The sequence below is a fragment of the Anomaloglossus baeobatrachus genome, chromosome 9 (assembly GCF_048569485.1).
Source record: "Anomaloglossus baeobatrachus isolate aAnoBae1 chromosome 9, aAnoBae1.hap1, whole genome shotgun sequence".
NCBI lineage: Eukaryota > Metazoa > Chordata > Amphibia > Anura > Aromobatidae > Anomaloglossus > Anomaloglossus baeobatrachus.
The window spans coordinates 311,257-330,799 of NC_134361.1; the positions used below are offsets into that span (position 1 = coordinate 311,257).

The 19,543-nt window shown below is 43.2% G+C and overlaps 2 protein-coding genes across 9 annotated transcripts in view; one reads left to right on the forward strand and one right to left on the reverse strand.

Annotated features, from left to right (window-relative positions):
* SYTL4 (synaptotagmin like 4) overlaps window positions 1–15,823 on the forward strand; it is a 285,835-nt gene extending 270,012 nt beyond the window's left edge. For all 4 annotated transcript variants that reach the window (XM_075323037.1, XM_075323040.1, XM_075323038.1 and 1 more), the window contains exon 17: window positions 11,086–15,823. In XM_075323037.1, the coding sequence (XP_075179152.1) occupies window positions 11,086–11,225 (140 nt within the window). In that variant the 3' untranslated portion in view covers window positions 11,226–15,823. The remainder of the gene's footprint in view (window positions 1–11,085) is intronic.
* Window positions 13,334–19,543, reverse strand: part of SRPX2 (sushi repeat containing protein X-linked 2) — a 216,289-nt gene continuing 210,079 nt past the window's right edge. For 3 of the 5 annotated variants that reach the window (XM_075323042.1, XM_075323041.1, XM_075323045.1), the window contains 2 exons: window positions 15,146–15,255; window positions 13,334–14,740 (listed from right to left, as the gene is read on the reverse strand). In XM_075323042.1, the coding sequence (XP_075179157.1) occupies window positions 14,564–14,740; window positions 15,146–15,255 (287 nt within the window). In that variant the 3' untranslated portion in view covers window positions 13,334–14,563. Of the gene's footprint in view, window positions 14,745–15,145; window positions 15,256–19,543 lie in introns of all 5 variants that reach the window. The other 2 variants (XM_075323043.1, XM_075323044.1) reach the window with 2 other exon arrangements.

Consider the following 19,543-nt stretch of genomic DNA (forward strand, 5'->3'; position numbering starts at 1 on the left):
TATATTCCCCTGTCACCTCTATAGAGGGCTGTTCACATTAGTGTATAGATACAGGGCAGGCTATAATGCTATCCCTATATTCTCCTGTCGCCTCTATAGAGGGCTGTTCACATTAGTGCATAGATACAGGTCAGGCTATAATGCTATCCCTATATTCCCCTGTCACCTCTATAGAGGGCTGTTCACATTAGTGCATAGATACAGGGCAGGCTATAATGCTATGCCTATATTCCCCTGTCACCTCCATAGAGGGCTGTTCACATTAGTGCATAGATACAGGGCAGGCTATAATGCTATGCCTATATTCCCCTGTCACCTCTATAGAGGGCTGTTCACATTAGTGTATAGATACAGGGCAGGCTATAATGCTATCCCTATATTCTCCTGTCGCCTCTATAGAGGGCTGTTCACATTAGTGCATAGATACAGGGCAGGCTATAATGCTATGCCTATATTCTCCTGTCACCTCTATAGAGGGCTGTTCACATTAGTGTATAGATACAGGGCAGGCTATAATGCTATCCCTATATTCTCCTGTCGCCTCTATAGAGGGCTGTTCACATTAGTGCATAGATACAGGGCAGGTTATAATGCTATGCCTATATTCCCCTGTTACCTCTATAGAGGACTGTTCACATTAGTGCATAGATACAGGGCAGGCTATAATGCTATCCCTATATTCTCCTGTCACCTCTATAGAGGACTGTTCACATTAGTGCATAGATACAGGTCAGGCTATAATGCTATGTCTATATTCTCCTGTCACCTCTATAGAGGACTGTTCACATTAGTGCATAGATACAGGTCAGGCTATAATGCTATGTCTATATTCTCCTGTCACCTCTATAGAGGGCTGTTCACATTAGTGCATAGATACAGGGCAGGCTATAATGCTATGTCTATATTCTCCTGTTACCTCTATAGAGGGCTGTTCACATTAGTGCATAGATACAGGGCAGGCTATAATGCTATGCCTATATTCCCCTGTCACCTCTATAGAGGGCTGTTCACATTAGTGCATAGATACAGGGCAGGCTATAATGCTATGCCTATATTCCCCTGTCACCTCTATAGAGGGCTGTTCACATTAGTGTATAGATACAAGGCAGGCTATAATGCTATCCCTATATTCTCCTGTCGCCTCTATAGAGGGCTGTTCACATTAGTGCATAGATACAGGGCAGGCTATAATGCTATGCCTATATTCCCCTGTCACCTCTATAGAAGGCTGTTCACATTAGTGCATAGATACAGGGCAGGCTATAATGCTATGCCTATATTCTCCTGTCACCCCTATAGAGGGCTGTTCACATTAGTGCATAGATACAGGGCAGGCTATAATGCTATGTCTATATTCCCCTGTCACCTCTATAGAGGGCTGTTCACATTAGTGTATAGATACAGGGCAGGTTATAATGCTATGCCTATATTCTCCTGTCACCTCTATAGAGGGCTGTTCACATTAGTGCATAGATACAGGGCAGGCTATAATGCTATGTCTATATTCCCCTGTCACCTCTATAGAGGACTGTTCACATTAGTGCATAGATACAAGGCAGGCTATAATGCTATCCCTATATTCTCCTGTCACCTCTATAGAGGGCTGTTCACATTAGTGCATAGATACAGGGAAGGCTATAATGCTATGCCTATATTCCCCTGTCACCTCTATAGAGGGCTGTTCACATTAGTGCATAGATACAGGGCAGGCTATAATGCTATCCCTATATTCTCCTGTCACCTCTATAGAGGGCTGTTCACATTAGTGTATAGATACAGGGCAGGCTATAATGCTATGCCTATATTCTCCTGTCACCTCTATAGAGGGCTGTTCACATTAGTGCATAGATACAGGGCAGGCTATGAGGCTATCCCTATATTCTCCTGTCACCTCTATAGAGGGCTGTTCACATTAGTGCATAGATACAGGGCAGGCTATAATGCTATCCCTATATTCTCCTGTCACCTCTATAGAGGGCTGTTCACATTAGTGCATAGATACAGGGCAGGCTATGAGGCTATCCCTATATTCTCCTGTTACCTCTATAGAGGGCTGTTCACATTAGTGCATAGATACAGGGCAGGCTATAATGCTATGTCTATATTCTCCTGTCGCCTCTATAGAGGGCTGTTCACATTAGTGCATAGATACAGGGCAGGCTATAATGCTATGTCTATATTCTCCTGTCGCCTCTATAGAGGGCTGTTCACATTAGTGCATAGATACAGGGCAGGCTATAATGCTATGTCTATATTCCCCTGTCACCTCTATAGAAGGCTGTTCACATTAGTGTATAGATACAGGGCAGGTTATAATGCTATGCCTATATTCTCCTGTGGCAGCCTTTCTTCTGTTCTATAAGCTCACGCATTGGGACAGTGGCAGCCTTTCTTCTGTTGTACAGTGCTGGCCAAAAGTATTGGCACCCCTGCAATTCTGTCAGATAATTCTCAGTTTCTTCTTGAAAATGATTGCAATCACAAATTCTTTGGTATTATTATCTTCATTTATTTTCCTTGCAATGAAAAAACACAAAAGAGAATGAAACAAAAATCAAATCATTGATCATTTCACACAAAACTCCAAAAATGGGCCACACAAAAGTATTGGCACCTTTTAGCTTAATACTTGGTTGCACATCCTTTAGCTAAAATAACTGCGAACAACCGCTTCCGGTAACCATCAATGAGTTTCTTCCAATGCTCTGCTGGAATTTTAGACCATTCTTCTTTGGCAAACTGCTCCAGGTCCCTGAGATTTGAAGGGGGCCTTCTCCAAACTGCCATTTTGAGACCTCTCCACAGGGGTTCTATGGGATTCAGGTCTGGACTCATTGCTGGCCACTTTAGTAGTCTCCAGTGCTTTCTCTCAAACCATTTTCTAGTGCTTTTTGAAGTGTGTTTTGGGTCATTGTCCTGCTGGAAGACCCATGACCTCTGAGGGAGACCCGGCTTTCTCACACTGGACCCTACATTATGCTGCAAAATTTGTTGGTAGTCTTCAGACTTCATAATGCCATGCACACGGTCAAGCAGTCCAGAGGCAGCAAAGCAATCCCAAAATATCAGGGAACCTCCGCCATGTTTGACTGTAGGTACCGTGTTCTTTTCTTTGAATGCTTTTTTTTTTTTTCCTGTAAACTCTATGTTGATGGCTTTTCCCAAAAAGCTCTACTTTTGTCTCATCTGACCAGAGAACATTCTTTCAAAACGTTTTTAGGCTTTCTCAGGTAAGTTTTGGCAAACTCCAGCCTGGCTTTTTTATGTCTCGGGGTAAGAAGTGGGGTCTTCCTGGGTATCCTATCATGCAGTCCCTTTTCATTCAGATGCCGACGGATAGTACGGGTTGACACTGCTACACCCTCGGACTGCAGGGCAGCTTGAACTTGTTTGGATGTTAGTCGAGGTTCTTTATCCACCATCCGCACAATCTTGCGTTGAAATCTCTCGTCAATTTTTCTTTAACTTCCACATCTAGGGAGGTTAGCCACAGTGCCATGGGCTTTACACTTCTTGATGACACTGCGCACCGTAGACACAGGAACTTTCTGGTCTTTGGAGATGGACTTGTAGCCTTGAGATTGCTCATGCTTCCTCACAATTTGGATTCTCAAGTCCTCAGACAGTTCTTTGGTCTTCTTTCTTTTCTCCATGCTCCATGTGGTACACACAAGGACACAGGACTGAGGTTGTGTCAACTTTAATCCATGTCACCTGCTGCAAGTGTGATTTATTATTGCCAACACCTGTTAGGTGCCACAGGTAAGTTACAGGTGTTGCTAATTACACAAATTAGAGAAGCATCACATGATTTTTCAAACAGTGCCAATACTTTTGTCCACCCCCTTTTTTATGTTTGGTGTGGAATTATATCCAATTTGGCTTTGACAATTTTTTTTATTTTTTTTCATTGAAGACAAATTAAATGAAGATAATAATACCAAAGAATTTGTGATTGCCATCATTTTCAAGAAGAAACTGAGTATTATATGACAGAATTGCAGGGGTGCCAATACATTTGGCCAGCACTGTATATGCTCCCTCAATGGACAGTGGCAGCCTTTCTTCTGTTCTATAAGCTCCCGCAATGGGACAGTGGCAGCCTTTCTTCTGTTCTATAAGCTCCCGCAATGGGACAGTGGCAGCCTTTCTTCTGTTCTATTTGCTCCTGCAATGGGACAGCGGCAGCCTTTCTTCTGTTCTATAAGCTCCCGCAATGGACAGTGGCAGCCTTTCTTCTGTTCTATAAGCTCCCGCAATGGAACAGTGGCAGCCTTTCTTCTGTTCTATAAGCTCCCGCAATGGACAGTGGCAGCCTTTCTTCTGTTCTATAAGCTCCCGCAATGGAACAGTGGCAGCCTTTCTTCTGTTCTATTTGCTCCTGCAATGGGACAGTGGCAGCCTTTCTTCTGTTCTATAAGCTCCCGCAATGGGACAGTGGCAGCCTTTCTTCTGTTCTATTTGCTCCTGCAATGGGACAGTGGCAGCCTTTCTTCTGTTCTATAAGTTCACGCAATGGACAGTGGCAGCCTTTCTTCTGTTCTATAAGCTCCCGCAATGGAACAGTGGCAGCCTTTCTTCTGTTCTATAAGCTCCTGCAATGGAACAGTGGCAGCCTTTCTTCTGTTCTATAAGCTCCCGCAATGGACAGTGGCAGCCTTTCTTCTGTTCTATATGCTCCTGCAATGGGACAGTGGCAGCCTTTCTTCTGTTCTATAAGTTCACGCAATGGGACAGTGGCAGCCTTTCTTCTGTTTTTTATGCTCCCTCAATGGACAGTGGCAGCCTTTCTTCTGTTCTATAAGCTCCCGCAATGGGACAGTGGCAGCCTTTCTTCTGTTCTATAAGCTCCCGCAATGGGACAGTGGCAGCCTTTCTTCTGTTCTATAAGCTCCCGCAATGGGACAGTGGCAGCCTTTCTTCTGTTCTATAAGCTCCTGCAATGGACAGTGGCAGCCTTTCTTCTGTTCTATATGCTCCTGCAATGGGACAGTGGCAGCCTTTCTTCTGTTCTATAAGTTCACGCAATGGACAGTGGCAGCCTTTTTTCTGTTCTATAAGCTCCCGCAATGGAACAGTGGCAGCCTTTCTTCTGTTCTATAAGCTCCCGCAATGGACAGTGGCAGCCTTTCTTCTGTTCTATAAGTTCACGCAATGGACAGTGGCAGCCTTTCTTCTGTTCTATAAGCTCCCGGAATGGAACAGTGGCAGCCTTTCTTCGATTGTATATGCTCACGCAATGGACAGTGGCAGCCTTTCTTCTGTTCTATAAGCTCCCGGAATGGAACAGTGGCAGCCTTTCTTCGATTGTATATGCTCACGCAATGGACAGTGGCAGCCTTTCTTCTGTTCTATAAGCTCCCGCAATGGGACAGTGGCAGCCTTTCTTCTGTTCTATAAGCTCCCGCAATGGGACAGTGGCAGCCTTTCTTCTGTTCTATTTGCTCCTGCAATGGGACAGCGGCAGCCTTTCTTCTGTTCTATAAGCTCCTGCAATGGAACAGTGGCAGCCTTTCTTCTGTTCTATATGCTCCTGCAATGGGACAGTGGCAGCCTTTCTTCTGTTCTATAAGCTCCTGCAATGGAACAGTGGCAGCCTTTCTTCTGTTCTATAAGCTCCCGCAATGGACAGTGGCAGCCTTTCTTCTGTTCTATATGCTCCTGCAATGGGACAGTGGCAGCCTTTCTTCTATTCTATAAGTTCACGCAATGGGACAGTGGCAGCCTTTTTTCTGTTTTTTATGCTCCCTCAATGGACAGTGGCAGCCTTTCTTCTGTTCTATAAGCTCCCGCAATGGGACAGTGGCAGCCTTTCTTCTGTTCTATAAGCTCCCGCAATGGGACAGTGGCAGCCTTTCTTCTGTTCTATAAGCTCCCGCAATGGGACAGTGGCAGCCTTTCTTCTGTTCTATAAGCTCCTGCAATGGACAGTGGCAGCCTTTCTTCTGTTCTATATGCTCCTGCAATGGGACAGTGGCAGCCTTTCTTCTGTTCTATAAGTTCACGCAATGGACAGTGGCAGCCTTTTTTCTGTTCTATAAGCTCCCGCAATGGAACAGTGGCAGCCTTTCTTCTGTTCTATAAGCTCCCGCAATGGACAGTGGCAGCCTTTCTTCTGTTCTATAAGCTCCCACAATGGATAGTGGCAGCCTTTCTTCTGTTCTATAAGTTCACGCAATGGACAGTGGCAGCCTTTCTTCTGTTCTATAAGCTCCCGGAATGGAACAGTGGCAGCCTTTCTTCGATTGTATATGCTCACGCAATGGACAGTGGCAGCCTTTCTTCTGTTCTATAAGCTCCCGGAATGGAACAGTGGCAGCCTTTCTTCGATTGTATATGCTCACGCAATGGACAGTGGCAGCCTTTCTTCTGTTCTATAAGCTCCCGCAATGGGACAGTGGCAGCCTTTCTTCTGTTCTATAAGCTCCCGCAATGGGACAGTGGCAGCCTTTCTTCTGTTCTATTTGCTCCTGCAATGGGACAGCGGCAGCCTTTCTTCTGTTCTATAAGCTCCTGCAATGGAACAGTGGCAGCCTTTCTTCTGTTCTATATGCTCCTGCAATGGGACAGTGGCAGCCTTTCTTCTGTTCTATAAGCTCCTGCAATGGAACAGTGGCAGCCTTTCTTCTGTTCTATAAGCTCCCGCAATGGACAGTGGCAGCCTTTCTTCTGTTCTATATGCTCCTGCAATGGGACAGTGGCAGCCTTTCTTCTATTCTATAAGTTCACGCAATGGGACAGTGGCAGCCTTTTTTCTGTTTTTTATGCTCCCTCAATGGACAGTGGCAGCCTTTCTTCTGTTCTATAAGCTCCCGCAATGGGACAGTGGCAGCCTTTCTTCTGTTCTATAAGCTCCCGCAATGGGACAGTGGCAGCCTTTCTTCTGTTCTATAAGCTCCCGCAATGGGACAGTGGCAGCCTTTCTTCTGTTCTATATGCTCCTGCAATGGGACAGTGGCAGCCTTTCTTCTGTTCTAAAAGTTCACGCAATGGACAGTGGCAGCCTTTCTTCTGTTCTATAAGCTCCCGCAATGGACAGTGGCAGCCTTTTTTCTGTTCTATAAGCTCCCGCAATGGAACAGTGGCAGCCTTTCTTCTGTTCTATAAGCTCCCGCAATGGACAGTGGCAGCCTTTCTTCTGTTCTATAAGCTCCCACAATGGATAGTGGCAGCCTTTCTTCTGTTCTATAAGTTCACGCAATGGACAGTGGCAGCCTTTCTTCTGTTCTATAAGCTCCCGGAATGGAACAGTGGCAGCCTTTCTTCTGTTCTATAAGCTCCCGCAATGGACAGTGGCAGCCTTTCTTCTGTTCTATAAGCTCCCGCAATGGACAGTGGCAGCCTTTCTTCTGTTCTATAAGCTCCCGCAATGGAACAGTGGCAGCCTTTCTTCTGTTCTATAAGCTCCCGCAATGGACAGTGGCAGCCTTTCTTCTGTTCTATAAGCTCCCACAATGGATAGTGGCAGCCTTTCTTCTGTTCTATAAGTTCACGCAATGGACAGTGGCAGCCTTTCTTCTGTTCTATAAGCTCCCGGAATGGAACAGTGGCAGCCTTTCTTCGATTGTATATGCTCACGCAATGGACAGTGGCAGCCTTTCTTCTGTTCTATAAGCTCCCGGAATGGAACAGTGGCAGCCTTTCTTCGATTGTATATGCTCACGCAATGGACAGTGGCAGCCTTTCTTCTGTTCTATAAGCTCCCGCAATGGGACAGTGGCAGCCTTTCTTCTGTTCTATAAGCTCCCGCAATGGGACAGTGGCAGCCTTTCTTCTGTTCTATTTGCTCCTGCAATGGGACAGCGGCAGCCTTTCTTCTGTTCTATAAGCTCCTGCAATGGAACAGTGGCAGCCTTTCTTCTGTTCTATATGCTCCTGCAATGGGACAGTGGCAGCCTTTCTTCTGTTCTATAAGCTCCTGCAATGGAACAGTGGCAGCCTTTCTTCTGTTCTATAAGCTCCCGCAATGGACAGTGGCAGCCTTTCTTCTGTTCTATATGCTCCTGCAATGGGACAGTGGCAGCCTTTCTTCTATTCTATAAGTTCACGCAATGGGACAGTGGCAGCCTTTTTTCTGTTTTTTATGCTCCCTCAATGGACAGTGGCAGCCTTTCTTCTGTTCTATAAGCTCCCGCAATGGGACAGTGGCAGCCTTTCTTCTGTTCTATAAGCTCCCGCAATGGGACAGTGGCAGCCTTTCTTCTGTTCTATAAGCTCCCGCAATGGGACAGTGGCAGCCTTTCTTCTGTTCTATATGCTCCTGCAATGGGACAGTGGCAGCCTTTCTTCTGTTCTAAAAGTTCACGCAATGGACAGTGGCAGCCTTTCTTCTGTTCTATAAGCTCCCGCAATGGACAGTGGCAGCCTTTTTTCTGTTCTATAAGCTCCCGCAATGGAACAGTGGCAGCCTTTCTTCTGTTCTATAAGCTCCCGCAATGGACAGTGGCAGCCTTTCTTCTGTTCTATAAGCTCCCACAATGGATAGTGGCAGCCTTTCTTCTGTTCTATAAGCTCCCACAATGGACAGTGGCAGCCTTTCTTCTGTTCTATAAGCTCCCGGAATGGAACAGTGGCAGCCTTTCTTCGATTGTATATGCTCACGCAATGGACAGTGGCAGCCTTTCTTCTGTTCTATAAGCTCCCGCAATGGAACAGTGGCAGCCTTTCTTCTGTTCTATAAGCTCCCGCAATGGACAGTGGCAGCCTTTCTTCTGTTCTATAAGCTCCCACAATGGATAGTGGCAGCCTTTCTTCTGTTCTATAAGTTCACGCAATGGACAGTGGCAGCCTTTCTTCTGTTCTATAAGCTCCCGGAATGGAAAAGTGGCAGCCTTTCTTCGATTGTATATGCTCACGCAATGGACAGTGGCAGCCTTTCTTCTGTTCTATAAGCTCCCGCAATGGAACAGTGGCAGCCTTTCTTCTGTTCTATAAGCTCCCGCAATGGACAGTGGCAGCCTTTCTTCTGTTCTATAAGCTCCCGCAATGGACAGTGGCAGCCTTTCTTCTGTTCTATAAGCTCCCGCAATGGACAGTGGCAGCCTTTCTTCTGTTCTATAAGCTCCCGCAATGGACAGTGGCAGCCTTTCTTCTGTTCTATAAGCTCCCGGAATGGAAAAGTGGCAGCCTTTCTTCGATTGTATATGCTCACGCAATGGACAGTGGCAGCCTTTCTTCTGTTCTATAAGCTCCCGCAATGGAACAGTGGCAGCCTTTCTTCTGTTCTATAAGCTCCCGCAATGGACAGTGGCAGCCTTTCTTCTGTTCTATAAGCTCCCGCAATGGACAGTGGCAGCCTTTCTTCTGTTCTATAAGCTCCCGCAATGGACAGTGGCAGCCTTTCTTCTGTTCTATAAGCTCCCGCAATGGACAGTGGCAGCCTTTCTTCTGTTCTATAAGCTCCCGCAATGGAACAGTGGCAGCCTTTCTTCTGTTCTATAAGCTCACGCAATGGACAGTGGCAGCTTTTCTTCTGTTCTATAAGCTCCCGCAATGGACAGTGGCAGCCTTTCTTCTGTTCTATAAGTTCACGCAATGGACAGTGGCAGCTTTTCTTCTGTTCTATAAGCTCCCGCAATGGACAGTGGCAGCCTTTCTTCTGTTCTATAAGTTCACGCAATGGGACAGCGGCAGCCTTTCTTCGATTGTATAAGCTCACGCAATGGGACAGCGGCAGCCTTTCTTCGATTGTATAAGCTCACGCAATGGACAGTGGCAGCCTTTCTTCTGTTCTATAAGTTCACACAATGGGACAGTGGCAGCCTTTCTTCTGTTCTATAAGTTCACACAATGGGACAGTGGCAGCCTTTCTTCTGTTCTATAAGTTCACGCAATGGGACAGTGGCAGCCTTTCTTTGATTGTATAAGCTCACGCAATGGACAGTGGCAGCCTTTCTTCTGTTCTATAAGTTCACACAATGGGACAGTGGCAGCCTTTCTTCTGTTCTATAAGTTCACGCAATGGACAGTGGCAGCCTTTCTTCTGTTGTATAAGCTCACGCAATGGACAGTGGCAGCCTTTCTTCTGTTCTATAAGTTCACACAATGGGACAGTGGCAGCCTTTCTTCTGTTCTGTAAGTTCACGCAATGGACAGTGGCAGCCTTTCTTCGATTGTATAAGCTCACGCAATGGACAGTGGCAGCCTTTCTTCTGTTCTATAAGCTCACACAATGGGACAGCGGCAGCCTTTCTTCTGTTCTAGAAGTTCACGCAATGGGACAGCGGCAGCCTTTCTTCTGTTCTATAAGCTCACACAATGGGACAGCGGCAGACTTTCTTCTGTTCTAGAAGTTCACGCTATGGGACAGCGGCAGCCTTTCTTCGATTGTATATGCTCACGCAATGGGTGCTGCTGCAACTTCTCTGTTCCTAGAAGCTCCTGGAATAGGTCAGCAGCCGCTTCCTTTTCTCCGTTAATTAGCCTCAGTTCTCCTCACAATTGTCTATGGTTCTTCAGGATTGTCACCTCATCCCTATTCCAACTTATCTATTTATTACCGTGACGTCTTCATTATGCCCTCCGGGAGGAGCCATAGGCTCCGGACCTGCAGGTGTTGGTGTCGGGGTTCAGGAATGGCCCTAACAACTAGGTCCACGTCCTTCTTTCTTCCTTGCCAGAAACCTTACTCCTCTTTCTACCTAAATGGCTGCACTCCCTATCTCTATACTCCTCCTCTAATTCACTTTAAACCTATCATATCTAAATGTATCCTTCCTTGTAATTTAACCACTAGATGGCAACATTTCTGCAATAAAATAATTCTGTCAACTCTTACATGTTAAAATCTGACTCTTGCCTAAACTCGGTTTACTTGTTTCCTACAACGTATACCTTAATTCACATTACTTAATACCCTAGCACATGACACCTAAAACATGGGCCTTGTATAGATTTATAGATTGCAGGGGGGCTCGAGCACCCACTACAGTAATAACAATGGTGTAATGAAGCTTGTGTTTTCTAGGGCATGAGGCGATGGGGCAGGAACCAGCATCAGGCAGGAACCCTCAAAAAGACTTTCCAAGGGCCTCTGTGCCCATGTAGTCTGCTGATGACTTGACTTCTTATATTTTTCCTTTGTAGGCTTCTACAGTGGACAACCTGTAGACTGGATGGACTCTACAGGAGAAGAGCTTAGTCTGTGGATGAAGATGAAACAGTATCCTGGCTCCTGGGCAGAAGGTTCCTTACAGCTCCGACCTACAATGGCCAAGGCAAAGTGATCTTAATTTGTTAGGGAGAAATTGGATCATGCCGGCAGCTTTCTACAACTCTGTATTTTAATACTGGAACTCTTGTATTTCGTTGGGGAATGAGTGGTGTAGGCTGATTACTTATTGCGTGGTCAAGTATGATTGGTATCTCATCACGGTGGTGTAGATGTGACGGGTCTCACCCTGTAGCTATTATGAAGACACTTGTTGATTTATGTTCTGTTGAGAGTTAATCCATTTAATGCCGCACATTACATTTGTAGCAGATAATGGCTCACCCACCTGGACAATCCCTTCGTGCCCTGTTCAGTAGCAATCGCAAGGGCCTGGCTTTTGTAACACTGGACACTAACAGCTAAAGCTGTGTGCAATGATACAGGGAAATGCAGCATTACACAATACCTCTGACCATGTATTCCACAGAAGCTTCGAGTCCAACTGTGGACACAATTTTTTGCAGCTTCTCCTCGTTTTGACTCAGGTGAAGCAGAAGAGCAGACATCTTTATACACACATTATATTGTGTAATGCATGTCCTCACACAGCCAGCCATTGCATTATACCGCTAATTCCATGCAGAGATTCTAGTGGATGAGTGATATTAGCCGTAAAACTTTAACACATAACTGGACGCAGTAAACCATCTCTAGTCGGAGTAGTAGGTTCAGACTGACATCTCCTGAGTCTACTTTCTAGGGATGGTCTTGTTTACATCAGTCTCTGCTCCTTTACGCACCGTACTAGGCCGGACACAGAGTAAGGTTGCGCTCACACGAGCGATGACTGTTCCGAGAGAATTGGATTGATAATGGTAATGACACTCTGCTCAATCTCTGATCACAGGTTTAGCCGTGTTTCATTTACTATGATCTGATTCTTTCACATATGAGAATAATCAAAGCTGAGGACAAGATGGGGAACTTAGTGTCTCCATCTTCTGCATTGTCTGTGTTTGGTGTAAATAGGACTGTACTAGGATGACAGCCGAGTGCAGTCCAATGATTGGCACCCACCCCTAGACTTATATGGGTGCGTCCCATCTAATGTACGCTGCCAATTTACTGTCTGCTGTGACTTTTTTCTCATCCAAAATCTACGTATGAGGGGGAAAAAAAGTGCAGGTTGGCACTGCCTCATAGTATAATATTGGGCTGTGGCCTATCCAATTAATCATCAGCCATCACTCGTGTGTGTTATATAAGGGCACGTTCACAGCAGTAAGTAACCTGCCCGTAACAATTACCTGAACGTACCTGCAATAATCGGGGCGGTGTGGAGTGACATAGTATGATTACAGAGCATGTCATGTCGTCTATTGCCGCACATCCTGAAAGATCAGCAGCAAGTAAGCACCTGTGTGTGTACCGGGTGCCCATCCAAAAACTCCAATTCTTACGCCACAGAAAAGACCTTTACATGAAATGTGGAGCCATCTGTCACTACTGAGCACCATGAGATATATTGGTGTGCGCTCCAGACCCGACTACAATGGAGGACATAGAAAGAAAAGGCTCAGTATAGAGAAGCGACTGCTCAGGTCATTGTGTAATGCTACAAATAATACATGGATCTTCCAAAGCGGAATGTTTGGGATCAGGAAAGGGGCTCTATGTACTACACACAAGGTGGTGGATCCGGCGGATTTATTAATAATGGGGTTGTCTGGGACTGTTATATTAATGGCCTGTTTAGTATAGACTATCAATATCTGATTGTGGGGTGCGACATTTAGCCCCGAAAGGATACTCCATTAATATAAATGTCCTGGAAAACCCTTTAAAGTTGCCATCTGTTAACATGGCACACTGCAAATCTGGTTCTTTCTTTAGGGATAAAGCCCCCTATTCTGCTCCGGCATGTCACTTTATGGGGGTCTCGCTGGTTAATGCGTTTGTGTCATCACATTGCCTCTTAGTAGTGGATTTCCTGGAGGGCCAGGGACTTTATTATTGTGCGATCTTCCACTATGAGAAATTTGCTTATTTCACAAACACAATCTGAACTCAGAAGTGGAAATCGAGGAGACAATATAATGCAAAAGTGCAAAAAACCCGCTCATCTTCCAGGAGTTTCTATAGCAGTGATGCAAAATAATGAGGAGGAAACAGAATTGTACAGATCCTTTATTACGAGTCCGTTCTGCTACAATACTAAATGCAGAGGTTCTTATTGAACAAAAGAAGCAAATAAGTAGGACATTTTTCTACATTTCCATCAATACTGCTGTACGGGGATGAGTCAAATTATTTAATTGAATGATTTTAGATTGCATATATAATATTGTAGTACAAAGTCGCACTGGCAGGCATTACATTAGGTGGTCACTGGCGTAAGGAATGGAAGGGGAGACGGATGGAGCTGGCCAGCGTCTGCGAGTTACTGCTGCTACAGTTATATATTTATATATTATATGTATGTATATATATATATATATATATATATATATATATATATATATATTAATGTGTCATGGCTGAAAGTGATGGCAAAATAGTTCAAGAAAAGGAAAATTAGTGCAATTGCACATGTTTTGCTATACACCTGTTTATTCCCTTTGTGTGTATTGGAAAGACACAAAAAATTCAGGAGGGAAAAAAGGCAAATTGAACAAAATTCACATAAAACCATAAAGGTAGACCAGACACAATTGTTGGTACCCTCAGCTTAATATTTGCTTGCACACACTTTTGAAATAAAGGATAAGTCCGCTCATGGTGCACCCTTGTGGATCCGCTCCTTAATTAACGCGGGATGCAGGACAAGAAGGAAGTCTGCTGATGTGAAGGAAGCTCAATGGTGAAGACGGAACAAGCCTGGTTTAATGTATCCAAAATATAAAAACATGATCAGAATCCACAATTTAGGAAAGGTGCCAACAATTTTGTCATGCCTATGTTTGTGGTTTTGTTTGAAATTTTGTCCAATTTGCTTTTTTCCCTGTTTTTTTGTTTTGTACCAACTTACTTAAAGACAATAAGCATTTTTTATAACTAAATGTGTAATTGCAATCATTTTCTGGAAGAAATACTTTATTTTTGGAACAATTTCAAGGGTGCTAAATTTGTGGCCATAATTGTAGCACCACCCAGAAGAAGACGCCTACTGCTGCAGTTGTGTGGCAGGAAAGAAGAGGTTAATTTCCAGTGATGTACTTTTCTTGATCTCATCCCCACATACACAATATAGTAGAGTTATAAAAGGGAAGTAGTTAAAAATATTTGATGTTTTTGTTCCTATATACGATTTATTTAATAAATATTGCATCATAAAAAGACACAGGAACTCTGGCTTCCATCTCTTCCAGGATTACGGCCACAGACGAGATTACCGATTGTGTCCTAGTGATGTCAGTCACAGTTTTCCTTCTTGGCATCCAGCTGGGCCAGCTCGCGAGTGTTCAGTAGATACGTATCAATGAAGGTGAATATCTCATCAGAGGGCGTAGGTTCCATATATCGTTCCCGATCCACTCCATACTGGTCAAGGAGCACCATACTGAAGTGTGCTCTGGAGACTTGCAGCGCCTGCCTGTGAAGCATGGCCAGCGGTGAATACAGGCTCTCACATTTCCACTTTTTGGGGACTATATTCACTATATGGTAATGTGCTACATGTCTCTCCTGGGATTTCAATAAGGAGAGGTCACCTCCTGCATTGAGGATCACACTGGGCAGATACAAGTACCCCAAGTATTCAATGGAAATCTCATTAAGTGAATGCTGTAAGCTGTTTTCATTTAATAAAAGCATGGCAGGATTAGATTAGAATATGAATGAGCCATAGGTAGCACAAAGATTACCTTAATCCCATATAGAATAATCTGTTAACTAGCAGCATGGCGTGCGACTGGTTATATGAGCTTCTATACTTTTACGCAGGTGGAGAAGTCTTACATTAGGTCATGCACAGTGTATTAGTGAGTCCATTACCGTAATTGTTCGGTGAGATCTGATGACAGTTGCTGAGCACGGACCCGTCCCACATCTCCTACCAGCTCCACCACCACGACGTGACGCTGGTCCAGGCCGCAGTTTGCTCGCTGTGAAGATGTGAGATGTTAGGAGCAGCGAAAGCCTCAGTGCTGAGACATGATCATTGGGGTTGAAACTACTGAGCACATAGATGTGCGGATTACAGTTAAAGCCTCCATAAACAATTCATTAAAGGAAACCTGACAGCTGGATGCTGGATTTACCCATCCAAGGCATTAGAAGCGCTCCAGTCTCTAAATATGTATAAGGGCTAAAGCTTGCTGTCAGCATCTCAGCCAAATTAAACTGAAATATGCTCCATATCACTACATATAGGAAATATATCTTATACCAGCTTTACATACATATTGACATACAGGTGATGTCCAGGTTGTACCAGCTGTACATATATAACACTGGAAACGAAAATATTGGTGCCTGAGAAATGTAACCTGTTTTTGTCGCTGATTCTGCCCTTATTTTTCTCTAGTTAATGAGATGTGATCTACTCTATTTATGCGCATATGACATATCAAACACTAGGACTCATGTCTACTAAACATTGTTATTTTTAACTACTTGGTTAATAAAACAAATTCATACATGTAGATTTATTTTATTTATGAAAAATTTACATCACAAAACAATTAAACATCCATAAAAATTTGTCGTTGAGACATTGTTCGTTTTCTAAGATACTTGGCATAAGCATCCCTTTAAACATTTCTTGCAGTGAATGGCACCGGGGCAATCCCTTTGAAAAGACAAGCAGTAATCCACCATCATGTGGGGATCCCAGTGTTGTCACTATCTTAGTCTACAAGTACAAAAAAGAAACAAAACCGCTCACCACTGCAGAGACAAGCCTGAATATATCCTCCTGTTAGTCCCCTTTGGTCTGGCACGGATTACGGCAGCAAGCAGAGAAGATAATGGAAGAAAGCAGTGGAAAAATCCAGCTGGACTCCAAAGGGATAAATAAAAATGCTCCTTTATTTATATCAACTCGATTAAAAATATATATCCATTTCTCAAGTAAAGACACCGGCTTGTTCACACTGATGCATGGCAGATGTATACTACTACGCGTTTCGGCGGAATGCCTTCCTCAGGTCATAGTCAGTACAAGATTAAGAGGATATTTTTAAATGTTTTTCCTAAGCAGCGAAGTAACTCACATGTTCTCAATAAATTAATTATATAGGGGAGTATACGCTGCTCAGGTAAAATCACAAATTCACAAGAGAAAAGTACAAAAAGACCATGAAGTATTTATCTAACCTTAAATTACATAGGTATCCATCCAGATAAAATACAGAAAAAAAAAATATATATATATCAATTAACATTTAGGTATGAAAATCTTATATATATATAAATATACATATCCTTTATTCTTTCTTTTTTTCCCCCATAAATGGACATGAAAATCAATAGACACAATAAAACCCCACTTTATAGATGTAAATAATCACATTCGTTTGTCAAAACACATTATAGGAAGCAAGATATATAAAAAGGACATTGCCCACAGGTATAAGAAGAGAGAGAAGAAAAAAAAAAATAAAAAATTATAATGTCTCGCAGTTGTTAGCAGATGCCTACCCATATATGTAAGGCTCAAACAGAACACATGTCAATATTAATGAGCGACAGAAATATCAGTGTTGAGATCTACAACAACAAATCAACCACGCTCATACAATGGAAGTGTAAAGTGCTGTTGTATTAGTCTCGCAGTTGTCAGCCAAAAAAAAAAAAGGTTAAACTTCTCCCTTTGGGAGGCGGGTATCCAACATAAAAATCCACCGACTTTCATGATTAAGTAGCTTTCTCCTATAGTCGCCTCCTCTCAATGGTTTAAAAACCTTCTCTATACCCTTGAATTTAAAAGCTGTCAAATTGCCCTTGTGGACTGTGGCAAAATGTCTAGATACCGCAGAGATACCAATGGTATTAGTGTTCACTGAATCGGACATGTGCTTGCGTATACGTTTTTTAAGTGGCCCCACTGCACAGCCTACGTACTGAATCTGGCATTGTTCACACTCTATCAGATATACCACATGATCACTATTACAGTTAATGAAAGTATTAATGTTAAAGCTATTACCATTGTGGAAAGATACAAAGTATCTCACAGTAGATGTTATTGGTTTGTACCCAGCAATACCTCATGATGTAGCTATTAATTGTTTGGAATATTTTTTGAACAGTTTCAGCAATTATAACCCTTCTATTGTCGAATTTTTGCTAATTGCGGTCAAGTATCTCCTCAGTCACAATTATTTTTCATTTGATAATCGTTTTTTTTTTGCAGCGGAGCGGTGTTAGCATGGGAGCGGTTTTCTCACCCTCCCTTGCTAACATCGTTATGGCGGTTTGGGAAGAGAGGTTTTTATACAGTACTAATTCACCTTTTTTTAGTGATATTTTGTGGCTGGGGAGATACATAGATGACATGTTACTCGTATGGAGGAGCACAGAATCCAGAGCTGAGGAATTGTTTTCATATTTGGATAATAATGAGTTCAATCTGAAATTCACACACAATCTACATAAAACAAAAATTAATTTTTTGGACATTGAATTCTCCATCAAAGATAATAGAGTATGTATTTCTCCATTTAGGAAACCTCTGGCCACCAATAACACACTGAATGCATCTTCCTGCCATCCTAAACATGTTCTGAGAAATATTCCAGTGGGAGAATTAATCCGTACTAAGAGAAATAGTTCCAGCCCAAATACATACAAAAAAGAGGCACAAAGGGTTAAAGACAGACTCAGAGCACGAGATTATCCTGGGTGGGTACTAGACAGAGCAGAGCATATAGTTGATAGAGTAAATAGAGTAGACCTCCTTGCCGACAAATCTAAACAGAGGGATAACGATAATTGTTTTATTACCTTCTCCACGCAATTCAGTGATCAATTTGACAGTATAAAAAATATCATAAAAAATACTTACCTCTGTTGAACCAAGATCTGAGATTGAAGGAAATTATGAGCAAGAATGCAGTTAGATTTGTTGCCAGAAAGGTCCCACTTTGCAGAGTATTTTGTCTCCTAGCACATTTGTCTCTGCACGGCCGGTCAGATCTACCACGTGGTTAGAAGTCAAAGGTTTTTTTAAGTGCGGTGCCGCTAAATGTAAATGCTGCAGTTTTGTTAGCAAGAGTGATACCTTTGTATCTTTCCACAATGGTAATAGCTTTAACATTAATACTTTCATTAACTGTAATAGTGATCACGTGGTATATCTGATAGAGTGTGAACAATGCCAGATTCAGTACGTAGGCTGTGCAGTGGGGCCACTTAAAAAACGTATATGCAAGCACATGTCCGATTCAGTGAACGCTAATACCATTGGTATCTCTGCGGTATCTAGACATTTTGCCACAGTCCACAAGGGCAATTTGACAGCTTTTAAATTCAAGGGTATAGAGAAGGTTTTTAAACCATTGAGAGGAGGCGACTATAGGAGAAAGCTACTTAATCATGAAAGTCGGTGGATTTTTATGTTGGATACCCGCCTCCCAAAGGGATTAAATAGCAGACATGATTTGATCTTATGCTATTGAGGTTTTTGACAAAAAGAGAGAAATTTAACCTTTTTTTTTGGCTGACAACTGCGAGACTAATACAACAGCACTTTACACTTCCATTGTATGAGCGTGGTTGATTTGTTGTTGTAGATCTCAACACTGATATTTCTGTCGCTAATTAATATTGACATGTGTTCTGTTTGAGCCTTACATATATGGGTAGGCATCGGCTGACAACTGCGAGACATTATAATTTTTTTTTTTTCTCTCTCTCTTCTTATACCTGTGGGCAATGTCCTTTTTATATATCTTGCTTCCTATAATGTGTTTTGACAAACGAATGTGATTATTTACATCTATAAAGTGGGGTTTTATTGTGTCTATTGATTTTCATGTCCATTTATGGGGAAAAAAAAGAAAGAATAAAGGATATGTATATTTATATATACAAAGCAAGAAGGCCTGCGGAGACACCATCACATGTTTCTCAACGCTGGCAAGAAACTAGCCAGGTCTTTTACCGGGAAGGAACAACCACGGGAAGGGCAGTCTCCAGTCAAGGAGACCACCTATGCCAAACATGGTATCCATCCACAGACAGCCGTTTCGGGGTATTTGCCCCTCATCAGTGTGGAGTAGGAATCTGGCTAGTGGGACATTGCCTAGTAAAAGACTATGTGAGCAAGGATGGTTGACCTTAGGGAGATCAACATCCACCACTGCGGAGACACCATCACGTGTTTCTCAACGCAGTGATTCTAGAGCAATGCCCCCTGGGAAATATTCAAAGCAAGAAGGCCTGCGGAGA